General features: G+C 40.4%; 1 protein-coding gene across 5 annotated transcripts in view; it reads right to left on the reverse strand.

Annotated features, from left to right (window-relative positions):
* Positions 1–7,702: 7,702 nt before the first annotated feature.
* The window catches only part of cdk17 (cyclin dependent kinase 17), a 224,285-nt gene continuing 210,644 nt past the window's right edge, over positions 7,703–21,343 (reverse strand). For all 5 annotated transcript variants that reach the window (XM_072562405.1, XM_072562402.1, XM_072562406.1 and 2 more), the window contains 2 exons: positions 18,355–18,432; positions 7,703–9,146 (listed from right to left, as the gene is read on the reverse strand). In XM_072562405.1, the coding sequence (XP_072418506.1) occupies positions 9,109–9,146; positions 18,355–18,432 (116 nt within the window). In that variant the 3' untranslated portion in view covers positions 7,703–9,108. The remainder of the gene's footprint in view (positions 9,147–18,354; positions 18,433–21,343) is intronic.

The raw sequence follows: 21,343 nt of genomic DNA on the forward strand, positions 1-21,343 counted from the left end.
AAGAGTCTCCATTTGCCTGGATAACTGGAGCCCCAATGACACTCAAGAAGCTTGACACCATCCAAGTCAAAGCAGCCCACTTGATTGGGACTACAAACATTCACTCCCACTAAGATCAACATTCAACATTGTGTAGCATCTTTTAGATGCCCTGCAAAATTTAACCACAGCTTCTTCGACACCAACTTCCAAACCTATCACCACTACCAGCTAGAAGGACAAGAATACCATCACCTGCAATTTCCCCTCTAAACCACTCACCATCCTGACTTTGAACTCTATCACCATTCCTTCAGTATCACTGGGTCAAATATCTGGAACTATCTCCCTAATGGGACTGTGGGTCTACCAGCACCAAATGAAGTAGTTCAAGAACATAGGTCACCACCTTAAAGACAACTACAGATGGAGAATAAGGGCTGGCCTAGTCAGCAAAACCCATATCCCACAAATAGAAAAATAAAAATATTCATCATTCTCTTTGAGGTTTGCCATCCAAACCTAATCCAAGCTGCCCCAGTTAGGTCCTTCACTGAGTAACATTGCTCCCCTGGCCTCATGCCTAACCGGATGTGGACTATAAAAAGGGACATTTTGCGTGGACCCAGAGAAGAGTGCCTTATGACTAAATGTTCAGGTGTATGGAGATTTTGGCTATGATACTTAAAGCCTGTTAGTGCACATTCCCAGTAATAGTAATCAGCTTTCCTTCAGGGAGGCAGCAGAATTATTGTAATTTTGTCTTGGCAGGACCAACCCCAACAAACTGCCAACCTATTCCCATTCCTGCCTAGAGCTTCCAGTCCTTGATACGGTTATGCTGTGCCAATGAGTTACTTATGGATTCCATTCATCTCCACTCTTCCATGGTAATCATCTTGTGATGTTAGAGTTATGAATTAATCCACAATATATTGTGCCTCTAACTTCAAGGAATCTGGTTAGAATATGATATCATGTGCTTAGAAGCATTACTGACTATTTGGGATTGGAACCCAGTTGACCATGATTCTCTGTCTACTTGATTGATCACTAATGGGATCAGTTATTCAAAATTTCCATTTTGAGTATGCCTTTTTGCTGCTTTCACTCTAGCCTGCCTTTCCAGCACAGCCACCCTCGCCCCCTTCAATTGTAATTCAATGCAAGCCATATTTAAAGCTGTAATTCCATAAGGATAGAGCAGCAAGTATTTACACTGAAGTCCAAGTAGTAAATGCCACCAGGTTGTATGTGGTTGGATATCTGAAGGAAGTAATTCGCTGTGGAGTAAAAATTATTTGGGAATAACCACTTAGTTTCTGTGAATTGTGCTTTTAATAAGACGCAACATTAAGACTTTATCCAGCCAGCAAGAATCTGATTGACTGCCACTTGAATATGTTCACCCATGAACCTCCTTTAATCTAGGACAACAAGATTCCATCCCGTGTTTCAGTTCTTCAGCTATTGGAATCATGAAGGATTTGACAGGTTTTGATTTTAAAATTTCCACAGGCAACAATAATGGGAGAACTAAAACTGAAAAGATGCATTAAGCTACAAGTGATAGAAGAAAATAGAAGAAAATTAGCAGTTTAGAAAGGTTTTGTAGTAGAATTAGAGAATCTTGCAGCATGCCAAAGACCCTTTCCTCTGTGCCAGTACCTTGAAAGAAGTGTATAATTTGTCCTGTACCATCAACATAACTTGCAAATTAATTATTTTCAAAGACACACTGTAAAAATAAATAAAAATTCTCAAGTCGCTAAATAGACAACTTTCCCATTTAAAGCATCCACTCAAAAATGTAAACTTACGATACGTAGCATAGATTTCAAAATGACAAGAAAAAATAGAAAAAGGTATTACAGAAATATCTCCAAGTTTTTCTGTTGAAAATTAATGGTCATAGTGTATTGGTGAATTAACTCTTGGTAAATAATCAAAACTGTTGTACAATTAAACTATCTGCCTTCATTACAAATTAATTCTTTTAACAATTTGTTCAATTTATTTGACTTACTGCACTCTATTCATTTAAGTTTTAGGTTTCTTCAGTTTGTAGATGTTACAAAATATGTCATTGTACTTAAATAGTAGGAAGGTTCCCATGCAAACTGGACAAATGCTATCAGACTATAAAAAAAATCCCTCAGTTACCGAAGCATTGCGAACATTGGCTTATTAACAAACAGCAATTCCAGAATCTTAGAACTGTTCCAGCACAGGAGCAAGCTGTTTTACAATAATTTCTGTGCTATCTGTAAAAACAATTTATCAAGTACACTACATCCACTTTCTCACAGTATCCCTGAACATCTTTTCTTTTCTGAAGGGTCTGTTTCCATGCTGTACATCTCTATGACTCGAGAATAACCAATTCCTCTTGAACGTCTTGACTGAATTGGCCTCCACCATTCTGAGGTGGTACAATCCAGATATTAACCACTTACTGTGGGCAGAGGTTTCTCCTCATCTTGTCATTGTATCTTTTGCTAATTATCTTAAATCTTGTTCTTGGTCCTTCTATCTATGGGAAGTTTTTTTTTCCTATCTATTCTGCTCAGGCCACTCATTTTGAGCACCTTTATCAAGTCTCCTGTCAACACTCTGTTCTCCAATTAAAATAGTCACAGCTTCTCCAATTTGTGTAATTCAAAACTTCCATCCTTGAAATTATTCTTGTAATTTTTTTTTGTACACACACTCCAATAACTTCATAGCCTTCTCCAAATGTAGAACTCACAACCAGGCACATCACTCCTGTTGACACCAGACTGGTGTCTATACAAGTATGATATTATTTCCTTGCTTTTATAACCTATGCACTTATAAACAAAAATATCTTTGTCAATTTGTTTTATTACTCTACACAAAGCAATGAGTTGTTCCACACTGGCAAGATGTTATGGAGTCCTAAAACAAAAGGTCATAATCTCAACCTGAAAAGTTTCAAGTGGTTGAAGAAAAATCAACATGTGACAAGGGAGGATTTTTTTTGGTTGCAGGTTGAGGAAGGGGAAGAGGAGAGAAGAGGTAGTATGAATGAAGTTTTAATTTAAAGAAAATGAAAACTTAGGCAGATTTTCTTCCCGCTAAGATCTTACAATCCTTTTTCACTAATGTTTATGCATTAATGGTTAGAAATAAGGGTAAAAAGTTTGCAACATTCTTTTCATTAAAAAGGAAGGTATGGGTCCTGGAAGTCTTGAATAATCTGCAGGAAAAAGAGGGGAATGGCAAAATGACTCCATCGCAATAGGAATCTACAATTTTCAAGCTGATTTTGGATTTTCTTAAAATTATTCTTAAATATCTACTCTAGTGAAAGAAACACACAAATTCTCCTCCATTCACCCGTAAAGAGAGAAAAAAAAATAGAATTAATGTTTTAGGTCATATCGCTAGAAGTGAAACGAATACAATCATGTTAAAGGAATGATGAAGCAAGTGCACAGGCAAGGAAAGTGAGGAGGGGGAGGCACAGCTGACCTGGGTAGGGGATTTCGCTGCTCGTTGGATGCTGCCTGAACTGCTGTGCTCTTCCAGCACCACTAATCCAGTATTTGGTTTTCAGCATCTGCAGTCATTGTTTTTACCTAAATAAAAGGGAATGTCTGTGATAGTCTGGTAGAAGGCAAGCCCAAATGCCAAAGTATGTTGCAAGGCAAAAAGGTGATGGTACACTAATGAGAAAGAAACAGAAGATGCAACTTGTGGAGATGTAAATAAATGGACCAGTAACAAATCCAAAGCTTTTGAAAGATTTGGGGGCGGCAGGGTGGTTATGATCTAATTCAATGTTGACTCTGGCAAGCTGCATTCAATTGACAAATGAGCTAATGATCCTCAAGCTTATGTTATGCTTCACTGGAACAATGTAGGCTGCCAAGTTCAGTGCAAAAGTGGGGCAATTAAAATTTCGGGTAATCAGATACTCTAGAAAATGGTCATAAGAGTTAGAGATCTACATCACAGAAATAGGCCCATTGCATTTACACTGGTCAAGAACAACTATTTTAATCTCATTTTCCAACACTGGCCCATAGCCTTCTTTGCTTTGGCATCATAAGTGAACTTCTAAATACTTCGTAAATGTTACGAGTGCTTCTGCCTCTACTATTCTTTCAGGCAATGAGTTCCAGATTGAACCACCTTCTGGATGTACAAGATTTTTCTCACATCTTCTCTAATCTTTCCACCACTTCTCTTAAATCCATGCCCTTGGATGCCTCCATCAAGGGGAAGGTTTTCTCTGTTGACCCTATCTATGACCCTCAATTTTATACATCACAATCATGTTCCCAAGTCAATCTTCTCAGCTCTAAAGAAAACAATCACAGTCTATCCAATCTCTCTTCATAACAAATTCTCCAACCCAGGCAACAACCTGGTAAATCTCTTCTGCACTTTCTCCAGTGCTATTACATGTCTCTTATAATGTGGATTCCAGAACTCTGCACAATACTCTAACTGTGGTCTAGCCATGTCTCACACTTGCAGCATAAGCTCCCTGCTTTTAAATTCTGTGTCTTGACTAATAAAGGCAAGCATACTACATGCCTTCTTAATCATTTTATCCACCAGTCCTTACACCTTAAAGTGCTGGTATACTTGCACATCTAGGTCCCTCTGATTTCCAGAGTCCTACTAATCATCATATATACTTTGCATTGTTTGTCAATAGACAATAGTTGCATGAGTAGGCCATTCGACTCTTCAAGTCTGCATCACCATTCATTATGATCATGGCTAATCATCCACAATCAGTATCTTTTCCTGCCTTATCCCCATAACCCTTGATTCCACTATCTTGAAGAGCTCTATCCATCTCTTTCTTGAAAGCATCCAGAGACTTGGCCTCCACTGCCTTCTGGGGTACAGCATTCCACATATCCACCACTCTGTGGGTGAAGAAGTTTCTCCTCAACTCTGTTCTTATTTTTAAACTGTGTCCTCTGGTTCTGGACTCGTCCACCAGCAGAAACATGCTTCCTGTCTCCAGAGTGTCCAATCCTTTAATAATCTTATGTGTCTCAATCAGATCCCCTCTCATCCTTCTAAATTCAAGTATATACAAGCCCACGTGCTCCAATCTTTCAACATATGATGGTCCCGCCATTCTGGGAATCGACCTCGTGAACCTACGCTGCACTCCCTCAATAGCAGAATGTCTTTCCTCAAATTGACTGCACACAATACTCCAGCTGCGGTCTCACTAGGGCCCTGTACAGCTGCAGAAGGACCTCTTTGCTCCTATACTAAATTCCTCTCGTTGTGATAGCCAGCATGCCATTAGCTTTCTTCACTTCCTGTTGTACCTGCATTCTTGCTTTCATTGACTGATGCATAAGAACCCAAGATCTCATTGTACTCTGCCTTTACCTAACCTGACTCCATTTAGATAGTAATCTGCCTTCCTCTTCTTGCCAAAGTGGATAACCACACATTTATCCACATTAAACTGCATCTGCCATGCATCCGTCCACTCACCTAGCCTGTATACTCCTAACATCCTCCTCACATTTCACCCTGCCACCCAACTTTGTGTCATCAGCAAACTTGCTACCATTACTTTTAATACCTTCATCTATATCATTAATGTAGATTGTAAACAGCTGCAGTCCCAGCACTGAACCTTGTGGTACCCCACTGGGTCACTGCCTGCCATTCCAAATGGGACACATTTATCACTACTCTTTGCTTCCTGTCAGCCAGCCAATTTTCAATCCAAGTCAGTATTTTGCCCCCTATACTATGTGCCCTAATTTTGCTCACTAATCTCCGATGTGGGACTTTATCCAAGACTTTCTGAAAGTCCAGGTACAGTACATCCACTGGGTCTCCCTTGTCAATCTTCATTGTTATGTCCTCAAAAAATTCTAGAAGATTAGTCAAGCACTATTTCCTCTTTGTAAATCCATGCTGACTCTGACCTATCCTGTTACTGCTATCCAATTGAGTCATAATTTCATCTTTTATAAGTGACTTCAGCATCTTTCCCACCACTGATGTCAGGCTAACCGGTCTATAATTCCCTGTTTTCTCTCTCCCTCCCTTCTTGAAACATGGGACATCATTAGCCAATCTCCAGTCCGCAGGAACTGATCCTGAATCCATATTGAAAAATGATACCAACGTGTCCATGATTTCTAGAGCCACCTCCTTAAGTACCCTGGGATACAGACCATCAGGTCCCGGGGACATATCAGCCTTCAGACCTAACAGTCTATCCAACACCATTTCCTGCTTAATACAAATTCCCTTCAGTTCATCCATTACCCTAGGTCCTTCAGCCACTATTACATCTGGGAGATTGCTTGTATCATCCCCAGTGAAGACAGATCCAAAGTACATATTCAACTCTTCTGCCATTTCCTTGCTCCCCATAATAAGTTCACCCGTTTGTGTCTTCAAGGGCCCAATTTTAGTCTTAATTTTTTTTCCCACTACCTAAAAATCTTTTACTATTCTCCTTTATATTTTTGGCCAGTTTGCCTTCGTACCTCATTTTTTCTCTATCTATTGCCTTTTTAGTTATCCTCTGTTGTTTTTTAAATGTTTCCCAATCCTCTGGCTTCCCACTCATCTTTGCTATGTCATACTTCCTCTCTTTTATCTTTATACAGTCCTTAACTTCTCTCGTCAGCCACGGCTGCCACTGCCTCCCCTTAGGATCTTTCTTCCTCCTTGGAACGAAGTGATCCTGCACCTTCTGCATAATACCCAAAAATACCTGCCATTGTTGTTCCACTGCCATCCCTGCTAGAGTACTGAACCATTGAACTTTGGCCAGCTCCTCCCTCAGAGCTCCATAGTTCCCTTTGTTCAACTGCAATACTGACACTTCTGATTCTCCCTTCTCCCTCTCAAATTACACATTAAAATATTATGGTCATTACCTCCTAATGGCTCCTTTACTTTGAGGTCCCTGATCAAATTTGGTTCGTTGCACAACACCAGATCCAGATCCAGGCTCTGCCCAAGTGCATCATCTCATGTTTGATTTCCCTCATGTAGGGTAGACTATATTGAGAGCAAGGATAAAATTATAGGATAAGTGGAATTTGATCATAACTCGCAGAGAAAGGAGTCAAGGTCAGAGATGTACAGCACAGAAACAGACCCTTCGGTCCAACTCGACCATGTTGACGATATCCCAAATTAAATGGAGGGCCCATATTCCTCCAAACCCTTCCTATTTGATTACCCATCCAAATGCCTTTTAAATGTTGCAATTGTGCCAGCTTCCACCACTTCCTCTGGCAGCTCATTCCATACACACATCACCCTCTGCGTGAAGAAGTTGCCCCTTAGGTATCTTTTATATCTTCCCTCTCTCACCCTAAACCTTCGCCCCTCTAGCTCTGGACTCCCCCCCGCCCTCCCCCAACCATCCCAGGAAAAAGATCTCATCTATTTACCCTATCCATGCCCTTCAGAACAGCCATGACTGAGGAGCTTTTCACCCAGAGTGGACTGAATTTAAATGGAAGACGCATTGATAGTACTGGCATGGGAAGCGGTGTGTGATTGAGAAGGTGAGCGTAGTAAAATGCAGGAGACTTCTTAAAGGAATTAGGGTAGGAAGCAATGTAGTCAACTTGACTGTGGGAGTCAGCAAGCTTAAAATGAGTTTTAACCAATCTTTGTCAATGACTGCAGCAATGCTTTAGTTTCAGAAATTGAGTGGTTACATAATAGGACACAAAAAACTATGATCGGTTAAAACAAGGAATGCACTGTAATATTTATACTTTCCAAAAATAGTACTGTCAGTCAGAAATAGCACAGCAGTTTTAGTTAGATATACACATCTCTGCCTGGAATCATTTTATGAGCAGTAGTGGTCCAATGTACAATGTTACCAATGAATCTGCTTCCTTTTCCTTCTTACAAAATTCCAATTAAAATCAAGTCACAAGCAACACAAAATACAAGTAAACAATTTTTCAACATGCCATCATCACAGTTCACAAATAAAATTAAACATACAAAATATCCTTAATACTGTTAAATAACAAACTATGTAAATTTATGAAAATGATAGGACCCTGAATAAGTTTACAGTAAAAAGTCCAGGAAAAATGTCATCAATGATTATTTGCATTTGCTACAAATCTGATTTCTTAACAATTATATATTAACAGTAATCCTAAAATGTAGATCCACTAAAACCATTATTTGTAAAGGCAAACATACATACAAATACTGTTAACAAAAGCCTACTTATGACACTCATTGAGATACATAAGTTTTGTAGTGAAGTCATTATAAAATGATGCAGAAATAACAGCAGAGATCAGATACAAAATTAAACCCTCTGAATTCCCATGTCTTCATAAAGTGACATGGAAAAATAGGTGCAAAGAATTTGCTAATATTTAGTCATGAAATGACATATTTGATGATGATTTCTTTAAACATTTTTTAAAACACTAATCAGTTTCCCTGCTGGTCACAAAATTTCAAAACAAAATTTAAATATTCTATTGTATGAGCTCAGAGGGTGCAAGATTCCTCAACACAATCAATTTTTTAAAAGTGAAGCTCTGCAGATATTTAAATATTCAAGAGCATTTGGAATTAAATGTAACAGTAAAATCTGCAAAATGCTGGAAATAGTTATAAGAAACAGATGCATTCACATGCTATAAGCCACTCACATTTTCCGCTATACCACCATGATGTGGTTAATGGACAGTAGTCATTTAGCAGCAATGATTCCCAATAAATAAGCATTTTGTTTCCAGTACTGCACAAAACTGCAGCTGAAGTTACAGCAGCAGCTGTAACTACCGGCTATAAAACAGCAGAGGTGAAACAATAAAACTATTTTTTGTATGTGTATGTATATATATATATATATATATATATATTATACATGTATATACACATATGTATATGTACACACACACACAAAAATGTCTCAATGTGATTTGTGAATATAAAACAATCTACACATCATAATAAAAGACTATATTGCAAGGGCAGTAAAGGAGACATGTTGATATTCAAGTTCTGATCCACGCTAAATTATGGAAATTGCTGTCTTCAAAATCCTGGGTAACTGCGATGTAAAATGGCAAGCCAGTGGAACTCAAGTCTGCAATTTTGCAAGATAGTCTAGAACAGCATGCTCTGTCTTCTGTTTTTTCCATGTGCTATAAAATAAAGTAGGATGCATTAACAACAACTTCATGGCAATCAAGTTATTGTGCAGCAGCCACGTTGTTGCAAAATCAATACTTAAGATGCACGAGAATGGACCTTAAAGGACAATATTTGATAACACGTACAAAGATATTCTCATATTGGATTGCTTTGAATCCACAAACCCATGGAATTAGCTTTATTTAAAGTATTAAGCATTGAAAAATTCCTAAGAAGCATGAGCTTTTAGTAAAAAAAATTTTGCAGTGTATTATGGGCAGCACACTGCTGCCTCACAGCGCCAGAGACCCGGGTTCATTTCCCGCCTCAGGCGACTCTCTGTGTGGAGTTTGCACATTCTCCCCGTGTCTGCGTGGGTTTCCTCCGGGTGCTCCGGTTTCCTCCCACATTCCAAAGATGTGCAGGTCAGGTGAATTGGCCATGCTAAATTGCCCGTAGTGTTAGGTAAGGGGTAGATGTAGGGGTATGGGTGGGTTTCGCTTCGGCGGGGCGGTGTGGACTTGTTGGGCCGAAGGGCCTGTTGCCACACTGTAAGTAATCTAATCTAATAACAATTATTTTCTCCGAACTTTGGAAAGGAATTTGGAAGTAAGTTGAAAAATAATTTTTTTGAACAAGACAAAAACAACAAAGCAGCCTACTTGACTGGCACCCCATCCATCAGCTTCCACATATACTCACCCATCGCGGAAAAAGTACATACAATCTACAAGATGTACTGCAGCAACTAACCATGGCGCCTTCAACAGCATCTTCCAAACACACCCCCTCTCTCTATGAGGACGAAAGGTTGTAGATGCATGGGAACAACAACACCTACAAGATTCTCTCCAAGCCATCCACTATCCTGACCAAACTCATTCCTTCAATGTCAATGGGTCAAAATCCTGGAGCTTACTTCTCAACAGAAAAGTGGGTATATTTACACCTGTTTGACTTCAGTGACTCAAGAAGGTTGCTCACCAGCTCTTCAAGAGCAATTTGAGATGGGCATTGAATGTTGCCGAGCCAATGGTGAGAGTTCATTTTTAAGGATCCATTATTGCAGAATACGTGCAAGTACATGGTAAAGTCAGCGTGGCTTTATCAAGGGAAGGTAATGTCTGTTAGAATTCTTTAAGAACATAACTTAGACAAATGATAGCCAGTGGGTGTTATCAATTTGGATTTGCAAAAGACCTTTGGCAAGGTGCCACACAGGAGGCTACTAAATAAGACAGAAGCCCAAGCTGTTAGGGGCAAAATACTGGCATGAAGAGAGCATTTGCTTATTGGCAGAATGCAGATAGTGGGGATAAAGAGGTCTTGTTCAGAATGGCAGCTGGTGACTAGTGGGGTTCCATAGCGATCAGTACTGGAGCTATAAAAATTCATGGACCAAAGGCACTGTTGCTAAGGACAGGCTAGGAGAGTAGGCAAAGAAGTGGCAGATGGAATTATGAACTTTGATAGGAAGACTAGAGGCATAGACTACTTTCTAAATGGGGAAAGGCTTCAGAAATCTGAAGCAAAAAAGGGACTTGGCAGTCTTAGTTTAGGATTCTCTTAAGGTTAACATGCAGGTTTGGTTGGCAGTTCGGAAGAAAATGTAACGTTTGCTTTGATTTCAAGAGGCCTGGAATACAAGAGCAGAGATATACTGCTGAGGTTACATATTTGGAATATTGAGAGCAATTTTTGGACACCATATCTAAGGGAGGACATGCTGAAATTGGAAAGGGTCCAGAGGAGATTTACAAGAACGATCTTAGGAATGAAAGGCTCATCATTTGAGGAGTAGTTGAGGATTCTGGGTCAGTACTCAATGGCGTTTAGTAGGATAAGGGGTAATATCATTGAAATTTACAGAATATTGAGGGACCTGGATAGAGTGAACATGGAGATGATGTTTTCAATTGTAGCAGATACAAGGACCTGAAAACACAGCACCACAGTATAGGGACGACTGTTTGGACTTCAGATGAGGAGGAATTTCCTCAGCCAGAGGGTAGTGAATCTGTGGAACTCATTGCTGCAGAATTTGTGTAGGCCAAGTCTTTTAAGAATATTTAAGACAGAGAGAATTATACTAAAACAGGGTCTTGATTAATAGGGCATCAAGGGCTATGGGGAGAAGGCAAAAGAATGGAGTTGAGAAACATATCAGCCATGATTGAATGGTTGAGCAATTCGGTGGGCAAAATGGACTAATTTGGCTTCTGTATCTTACGGAACACAATGCAGGACAATATAAAATAGCCATTTATAAATTCAAGAAAATGTTCACGTCAGATCTTTAAAATTGATATTAATACGAACGAGATTCCATTCTGGTGTGTAAGTACAAGTGGTCGTAAGTCAGATGTTTGTAAATCAGGAACCTCTTGTAATCTGTGTCTGCAGCAAGCCTCTTCTCATCAAAACAAGGTCAGTGGCTCAATGGTTAGCATTGTTGACTCATAGCACCAGGAGCCCAGATTCGATTCCAGCCTCGGACGACTGTCTGTGTGGACTTTGCACATTCTCCCAGTGTCTGCAAATGTTTCCTCCAGGTTTGGTTTCCTCCCACAGTCCAAAGATGTGCATGTAAGGTGAATTGGCCATGCTAAATTGTTGATAGTATTTAGAGATGTGTAGGTTAGATGCAGTAGTCATAGAAAATATAGGGTTGTAGGGGAATGAGTTTGGATGGGATATTCTTTGGAGGATTGGTTTGGACTTGTTGGAACAAATGGCCTATTTCCACACTGTAGGGATTCGATGGTATTCTACGTTAATTGTCAGTCAGAGATGTGTCACTGCTGCAACCCTATTCTTAATTTCTTGTACCAGTACTTACTACTGACAGGCTTCCCAAGGGTCTGGTGCACTTTAAGACCATAAGAAAGAGGAACAGGCGTAGGCTGTTTGATCCCTTGAGCCTGTCCCGCCATTCAAAAGGATCAGTCATTCATGTTCACTTTCCTGAATTTTCTTCATAACCCTTAATTTGCCTACTGATACACAGGGACTCTGCCCCCACAGCTCTCTCTGTGGCCAGGAGTTCCAAAGGTTCTCAATCCTCTGACAGAAGAAATTCTCCTCATTTCAGTCTTAAGTTGGAACCCTTTTATTGAGAGTCCCCCATGGGAAACATTCTCTGAATATCTACCCAGTCAAATCCCTTTAGAACCTTATACAATTCAACAAATAAGAAGAATTCTATTAAACTGGGAAAGGTGCAGAAAAGGTTTACAAGGACACTACCAAGACTTAAGGTTTGAGCTATTAGGGGAGGCTGGATAGTGTGTGACTTTTATCTCCTGGAGTGCAGCAGGTTGAGAGGTGACCTTATAGAAGTTCATAAAATCATGAGGTACAGATAAAGTGAATAGCTAAGGTCTTTTCCCCAGGGTATGGGAGTCCAATTCAAAAGGGTTTAAGACAAGAGGGGAAAAATTAAAAAGGGACCTTTGGGGAAACTTTTTTCTCTCAGAGAATGGTACACATATTGAATGAACTGCCAGAGGAAATTCAACATTTAAAAGACATTTGGACAGGTACATGAATAGTAAAAGGTTTATAGGGATATGGGGCAAATGTGACTAGTTCAGTTTAGGAAACCTGGTCAGATTTGGATGCGTTGGACAGAAGTGTCTGGTTTCTGTGTTGTATGATTCTATGACTCTATACTGCACAGACGGCAAGCTCCTCAACCAGCTGAAGGCCACAACCAAGAGAACTATCATGCTGTGGTAGAACAATCATGAGCTAACAATGCACAAGTTAGTGCTGAATCTGCAGAACTACAACAGATGTTTGAAATTCACTGAAGTGTTTGAGAATGCAAGGCTCACCCTGAATGGCAGGAGACCCAGTTCTCTACCAACCCGCACCAAATGTCTCAAACACCTTCAACAGAGATTCATGTAGTAGTTCTGGAAAATCTCTCTCAGATTTATATCTTGGAAGTCATCTCTCCTAAAAAGCTAAAGCTGATTTAAGTACGCTCTTGAATCCAATTTGCCAGCTCACTCCACAATAATTTAGGTACTTGAGTTTGAGAATTGTACCATCAGACCCAACATTAAACTCAATGTCGGTTGGGTGGTGGTTAACTCAAGCTTTTCTATACTGCTGAAGCTTGATTTACTTATACGCATTATATCAATGTTCTTGACATCATTAATACTGAATTAAAATAATGAGACAGGTGTGAAGACACAAGAACAAATGTGTAAGTTCTCCAAAACAGACATATCAAAGATTGTGACTATGATAATGTCACATCAGAGCTGAAAAATGTGTTGCTGGAAAAGCGCAGCAGGTCAGGCAGCATCGAAGGAGCAGGAGAATTGATGTTTCGGGTATAAGCCCTTCTTCAGGAATGAGGAGGGTGTGCCAAGCAGGCTAAGAAGAGCTTATGCCTGAAATGTCGATTCTCCTGCTCCTTGGATGCTGCCTGACCTGCTGTGCTTTTCCAGCAACACATTTTTCAGCTCTGATCTCCAGCATCTGCAGTCCTCACTTTCTCCATAATGTCACATCATCAGAGGTAAAGGGAACATGGGGTCAGAATGCATGGAGTAAGACTCACCAAATAGATACTCTTCTTCAGAGCTACAGCATGGAATGTGATCACAAAAGGTCAAAGGAAACGTTTCAAAGACAATCTTAAAGATTCCATTAAGTCTACTCTACTAACATCAAAGCAGGGGAACAGATGCTAAGGGCAACAAAAACTGTCAATTCATCAAAAAAAGACCAAGACTTTCTGCAAGACTCTATCGGCTGACAATCAATGTCCTCACTGTGCAAGAACCTGCAAGGTAAAGATAGGGCTCAAAAGATATCTGTGAGCCCACAGCCAATAGTGACATCTGACTTCAGCCATGCATAAAGGATCAATTCTATACAAGGGATTGCTAACAGATCAGTCCACGCCTACATTTGGGCTTGAGTCGATAAACAGCACATGAAAGGGGTAAAGGATAATAAAAAGTTTTGAATATTTCAAATAGTGTACTTAGAAGGTTATGCCTTGATTAAATAACGGTATCTACAACTCTGACTATGATTAATTAATATACTTATGTGTAGTAACTCGAAATGTAAGATACAATTAACACTGTCGAAGTGAAGTAAGAGTGTGCAAATTTTTCACTAGAACTCTATAATCTGTAAGAATCGTATAAAACCATTGTTTCACATACATTGAAGAGTCATGCATCATCTTTGATGGGTAGACCTCCATGCATGCATAAGCATTTGGACAAAAATAACCAAGTCTCATTTGGTCTTTGAGAGATCAAAGGATTAAAACATTTCTCTTTCAGCATGTAACATTTGAACCGCATAAGTACTAGGCAATGACCATCTCTAACAAGATGTCACAAAAACTGAAATTGCTGTAAAAGCTCAGCAGGTCTGGCAGCATCTGTGGAGAAAAATCAGAGTTAATGTTCTGGGTCAAACAACCCTTCCTCGGAACAATTCAGAGACTGAGAATTCTGCTTTCTCAAAAGAGGACCACCACCTAAAAGGACAGTAGCAAAGGAATATAGTCCCTTTGCCTGAATGAGTTCATCACTAGTAACACTGTCAAAGCTCAATACCTTCCAAGGCAAAGCAGTCTATTTGACTGACAAACCACCTACAACATTAACTACTTCCAGTTTCCAAACTGGCAAACAGTGGCAGCTATGTGTGCAAATTATTAGATGTATTACAGTGCCAAATCCTTTCAAATGCATAAACCGAACCTGCATCATCTACCACCTAGCTGAATCAGTTTAACAGGGACATGGAAACACCACCATTTGCCCCCAATATCAACATGATCCGGACTGATCTTGCCTGCAGCAAGACCTGCACAAAATCCATGTTGGCTGACAGTAACATTTGTGTCACCCAAGAGCAGTGACCATCTGCAGCAAGAGAGTGAACTGAACTGTTACCGCTCAACAGTCAATAGCATAGCTATCACTGAATCCCCCATTATCAACATTCCAGGGTTTACCAGGATCTGAACTGGATAAGGCATATAAATGCTGTGGCATGTCAGAGACTAGTAATCCTGCAGCGAAGAAGTCATCTCCTGACTCCCCAAGCCTGTCCACCATTTACAAGGAGCAAGTCAAGAGTGTGATGGAATATGCTCCACTTGCCTGGATCAGTGCAGCTCCAACAAAACAGAAGCAGCTTAGACACCATCCAGGACAAACAGCCTGCTTGATTAACACCACATCATCAAACATTCAGTCCCTTCATCACTGATGCTCAGTAATGGTAATGTGAACTGTCTACAAGATGCACTGCAGACATTTACCAAGACTCGTTAGACAACTGTTTCCAAAGCCACAGCAGAAATTACATGGGAACAACATTTACAAGTTCCACTCCAAACCACTCACTAATTCTGATTTGGAAATAGTTCTGGCATTCCCCCGCTTAATGGTATTGCATGTCTACCCATAGCAGATGGACTGCAACAGCTCAACAAGGCAGCTCATCATCATCTTCTCTAGGATAACTATGGATGGGTATTAAGTGTTGGCCTAGCCAGCAGTGCCTACATTCTATTACTGATAAGAAAAATTACCACTTCTTTCCGGTCAACATTTGAAATTTCCCTGTATGACTATACCTCATGGATTGCTATGGTTTAAGACAGTGGCAAACTACCATTTTCGCAAAGTTAATTAGAAATGGGCTGAAGTGCATCTACATTATTCCTGACATTTCTTGCATTAATGTGGAGAAGCTGATGTTGGACTTGTGATAACCACCTGATGAAGGAGCAGTGCTCTGAAAGCTAGTACTTCCAAATAAACTTGTTGGATTATGACCTGATGTTTTGTGATTTTTAATTTTGCCAAGAATAAGAGTGACGAACTTACAGCACGGATCAGTACTTGGAGCTACCAAGTTATGACCATTACGGCGACTTGGGATATCACAGGGGCAGGAATATAAGTTGGATGTTATGGGGTTTAGATGTTTCAAATGGAATAGGAAGGGAGGCAAAAGAGGTGAGAGAGTGGCATCGCTAATCAGGGATAGGATAATAGCTGCAGAAAGGGAGGTCATCAAAGAGGGTTTGTCCACTGAGTCAGTATGGGTGGAAGTCAGAAACAGGAAAGGAGCAGTTACTTTATTGGGCATTTTCGATATACCCTCCCAATAGCAACAGAGTCACGGAGGAGCAAACTGGGAAGCAGACTTTGGAAAGGTGCAGAAGTAACAGGGTTGTTGTCACGGGTGACTTCAACTTCCCTAATATTGATCGGAACCTCCTGCATACAAATAGTTTGGATGGAGCAGATTTTGTCAGGTGTGTTTTTGTCAGCAAGGATTCCTAACTCAATATGTAGATAGGCATATACATTCACGTGAACATCAACTAGCCACAAACCGACATGATTCTCTCACACTAGTATCCTTACATACAGATAAGGAAGGACACCACTTCGACTGGGACAACACATTCATCCTAGGACAAGCCAAACACAGACACGCACGAGAATTCCTAGAAGCATTGCATTCCAACTGGAACTCTATCAACAAACACATTGACTTGGACCCTGTTTACCACCCCCTTAGAAAATAGGAAACGGCATCACCACAGGAAATTATATCACCAACCAAAGAAACCGAAATATATAAATAGAAAGCAGGAAACATCAGCAGTGCTTCATCCGGAGGCTCACTGAAGAGGTTACCTAATATGGTGACGAAACGTCTGAAAAGAGGACAAATTCCAGCTCAGGGAGCAAACCTACATCCAGAACCTCAACCTAAGCTACAAATCTTCTCAAAGCTTGCTAGTAGTGGAATAATTGTACATGGATTTTAGCAAGGCATTTGATAAAGTTCCTATGGTAGGCTCGTTCAGAAAGTAAGGAGGCTGATAAGTGAGATACTGGGAAATTTGGCTTCTGGATACACGATTGGCTGGCCCATAGAAGACAGAGGGTGGTAGTAGATGGAAGGTATTCAGTCTGGACCTTGGTGACTAGTGGTGTTCTTGAGGGATCTGTTCTGGGACATCTGCTCTTTGTCATTTTTATAAATGACTTGGATGAGGAAGTGGAAAGGTAGTAAGTTTGCTGATGATACGAAGGTTGGTGGAGTTATGAATAGCGTGGAGGGCTGTTATAGGTTGCAATGGCATATTGTGAGAATGCAGAGCTGGGCTGAGAAGGGGAGATGGGGTTCAACCTGGAAAAATGTAAAATGATGCATTCAATTTCAGCCTTCCAAAATGAAAGTTACTGGGTTAAAGGCACGATTCTTGGCAGTTTGGAGGAACAGAGGAGTCTTGCCACCCAAGTTGATAGGGTTGTTAAGAATGTGTATGGTATAGGCTTTCACTAGCAGGGGGATTGAGTTTAAGAGCATTGAGGTTATGCTGCAACTCTATAAAGGCCTGGTTAGACCACACTTGGAATACTGCGCTCAGTTCTGGTTGCCTCATTATAGGAAGGATGTGGAAGCTTTAGAGAGAGGGCAGAGGAGATCTACCAGGATGCAGCCTGAACTAGAGGACATATGTTATGTTGAGGAAGCTAGGGCTTTTCTCATTGGAGCGAAGAAGGATGGGAGGTGGCTTGACAGAGGTGTACAAGATGATGAGAGGCTTAGATAGAGGAGATAGCCAGATAGTCATTTCCGCCCTGGGAACAAGTATTCGAGGGGGTAGGTTCTTTACACAGAGATTGATGGGTGCGTGGAATGCACTGTCAGCAGTGGTAGTTGAGTCAGATACATTGGGGACATTTAAGCAACTCTTGCATAGGCATATGGATGACAGTAAAATGTAGAGCTTGTAGGTTAGTTTGATCTTGGAGTAGGATAATAGCTCAGCACATCATCAAGGGCCAAAGAGCCTGTACTGTTCTATATAAATGCTGACTTGCTAATGATACCAAAATCACACAAGAGAGAAGACAGCTAAAAGGTTACCCTTCATTTTAAGTAAATGCTATCTTGGAACATTACAATGGTGGGAGGGGAAAAAAGGGTGAGCAATTGTTATTGTTTGTTGACAGAAAATAGCTTAATAGAAAATGTTTTTTTAAAAAGTCACATCTTCTTACTGCAATATATAGGTGACTAGCTGTTTGCATATAGCACCAATATGAAAATAGGAGCAGATTGGTTTCCTGCGTAAAAGTGGGTACATGAGGATCTGCAACTTGTAAAAAATATTATTTCAGTTCAGTAACTCATAAATCCTACCTGTGTCTGGATATGAGGAGGTTCTGTAGCCAGGATCCTTTTGCAACTGAATTTCATTTAGTGAAAAAACTGAGGCACCTAGTATAAATGAGATAAAGAAAAAAATCTTTTAGTCTCACAGTGCTCATCTAAGGACAGAAGTATCAGAGATTATTATACCTGTACAATGCAACAATTTGGTAATCCCACTCATAACAGAACTAGGAAAAAAATTAAAGTCAATTAATTACAGTCATTAAATTAAAGTACAGCATATGTTTTATTAACTAGCACCTATGGGACCAGGAATGTGCTGGCTAATCAAATATTCTGATAATCAATTGGTAAGCATAACCGCAGTAAATCCTGACCAAATGAAACTTCAAGACATCAACAGCCTTAAAAAAAATGTAAAAACATCAATACACCTCCTAAACTTAATGTAAAAAAACACAGTAATAGAAACACAATGCAAAGGGAATACTCATCACTGTTACACTTAATTTACAGCATAAATACTCGGACATCATGGTAGATGAGATATATAATTTTTGCTGGTTTATCAAGAATGCCAGTTGAAACAATGCTGCTTATAAGAAAGTTTGAAGTACTTCCTGGTTTCACTCATAAATGGTATGGCCCTATTGTACTGGAATGTGAGAAAGGAAGACAAGAGAGCAAGAAAAGCCAAGCTACAAAGGGAAAAAGGAGAGGACAGGTCACTATCTACATGAAATACTCTTATTCATTCAAAAACAAAGCTGTTGAATTTTGAATCTAATTATCTCACAGTAGAAGAGGTCTATTCTAAAGGCTAACTCTTGTGAGAGACAGACTTGAGTTTCATGGTCACTGCTGATTTCAAGAAATGCTACCCACAAAGATCTCTACGGTGCAGATTTTCCTCTTTTCCATTTCAATTTGGTACCATGTCTTGGGACAGCTACATGTACAGCAGTGATATCATTGACTGCTAATGGTGTTCAATTACACTGACAGATTTTCTAATTGCAAACCAGCAAGTATTGAATTATATCACTATTAAACTATTAAAATAAATTACTGGAATGTATACAAACAATTAAAATAGAATCTGAAATATCATTTATAAAATAGACTTGAAGGTGGAATCTGAAATATCAGAAGTATTAGTTTTCTTTCTTTAACTTGAATATTTTCTCATTTTACACAATCATTAAGTTTTTCAGAGCTGGTGAGGCTTCAAACAATTAATTTAGCATGCCATTAAAAATGTACTTTAGATACATTTACCAAGACTAACTTTTCAAGGTTTCTAACGGTGACACCAATAATTTAAAAGAATAAACTCTAGCTAGTTCAGTGACTTCTACTCAACTGCAGACATGAGAAGTGTATTCTTGTGCAGAATAGAATCAATGACAAAAACACCTGCACTTTCACTAATTTCAGCTTTGTCTAGACTGGAAAGAGTGGCTTGCAATCAAGCCACAGTGAAGTATACTTGGCGGGGGCGGGGGCGGGGGGGGGGGGGGGGGGGGGGGGGGGGGGGGGGGCGGCCTGCAGTCAACACTGTAATGATGCACACTGGGAAGGGTGGCCTGTTGTCAGCATTGCAGTGAGGAAGAGTGGCCTGCAGTGAGGCAGTCTGGGAAGCATGGCATGCAGTCAGCATCACAGTGACACAGACCGAGAAGAATGGACTGCAGTAAACATTGCAAGATACACACTGGGAAGTGGCCCACAGTCAGCATCAGTGTAGCAGACTGGGAAGAGTAGCATACAGTCAGCATTTCAGGGAAGTAGAGTGTACACAGTTTGCATCGCAGCAAAGCAGACTGGGAAGAGTAGTCCACAGTCAGCATTGCAGTGAAGCAGAGTGGGAAGAGTAGCCCACAATCAGCACTGCAGCGAAGCAGACTAGGATAGGTAGCCCACAGCCAACATCGCAGTAAAACAGATTGGAAAGACTAGCCTACTGTCAGTTATTGTTGAAAAAGGCAAGAATGCAACACAGCAAGTCCATAAGTTAATTGGCTGTATCATAAAGGGAGGATTTGAAGGCTGTACGATTAAAACAACCATCAGATGTGACACAGACGCTTGTTTGTCAGGAATGAGTATCTGTTAATTGGTCGAAGAAAATTCTATTCTTAAGTTTTAACATTCAAAGTTTGGTAGAAGATTTGTAGCTCGGGTGCTCGTTGTTGTGGTTCTGTTCACCGAGCTGGGAATTTGTTTTGCAAACGTTTCGTCCCCTGTCTAGGTGTCATCCTCAGTGCTTGGGAGCATCCTGTGAAGCGCTTCTGTGCTGTTTCCTCCGGCATTTATAGTGGCCTGTCTCTGCCGCTTCCGGTTATCAGTTCGAGCTGTCCACTGTAGTGGCCGGTATATTGGGTCCAGGTCGATGTGTTTGTTGATAGAATCTGTGGATGAGTGCCATGCCTCTAGGAATTCCCTGGCTGTTCTCTGTTTGGCTTGCCTTATAATGGTAATGTTGTCCCAGTCGAATTCATGTTGCTTGTCGTGTGTGTGTGTGGCTACTAAGGATAGCTGGTCGTGTCGTTTCGTGGCTAGTTGGTGTTCGTGTATACGGATCGTTAACTGTCTTCCTGTTTGTCCTATGTAGTGTTTTCTGCAGTCCCTGCATGGGAGTTTGTACACTACATTAGTTTTGCTCATGTTGGGTATCGGGTCCTTTGTTCTGGTGAGTTGTTGTCTGAGCGTGGCTGTTGGTTTGTGTGCTGTTATGAGTCCTAGTGGTCGCAGTAGTCTGGCTGTCAGTTCAGAAATGCTCTTGATGTATGGTAGTGTGGCTAGTCCTTTGGGTTGCGGCATGTCCTCGTTCCGTTGTCTCTCCCTTGGGCATCTGTTGATGAAATTGCGAGGGTATCCGTTTTTGGCGAATACTTTGTATAGGTGTTCCTCTTCCTCTTTTTGTAGTTCTGGTGTGCTGCAGTGTGTTGTGGCCCTTTTGAATAGTGTCCTGATGCAACTTCGTTTGTGTGTGTTGGGGTGGTTGCTTTCATAG

Source organism: Chiloscyllium punctatum, chromosome 44, assembly GCF_047496795.1.
Source record: "Chiloscyllium punctatum isolate Juve2018m chromosome 44, sChiPun1.3, whole genome shotgun sequence".
NCBI classification, from domain to species: Eukaryota; Metazoa; Chordata; class Chondrichthyes; order Orectolobiformes; family Hemiscylliidae; genus Chiloscyllium; species Chiloscyllium punctatum.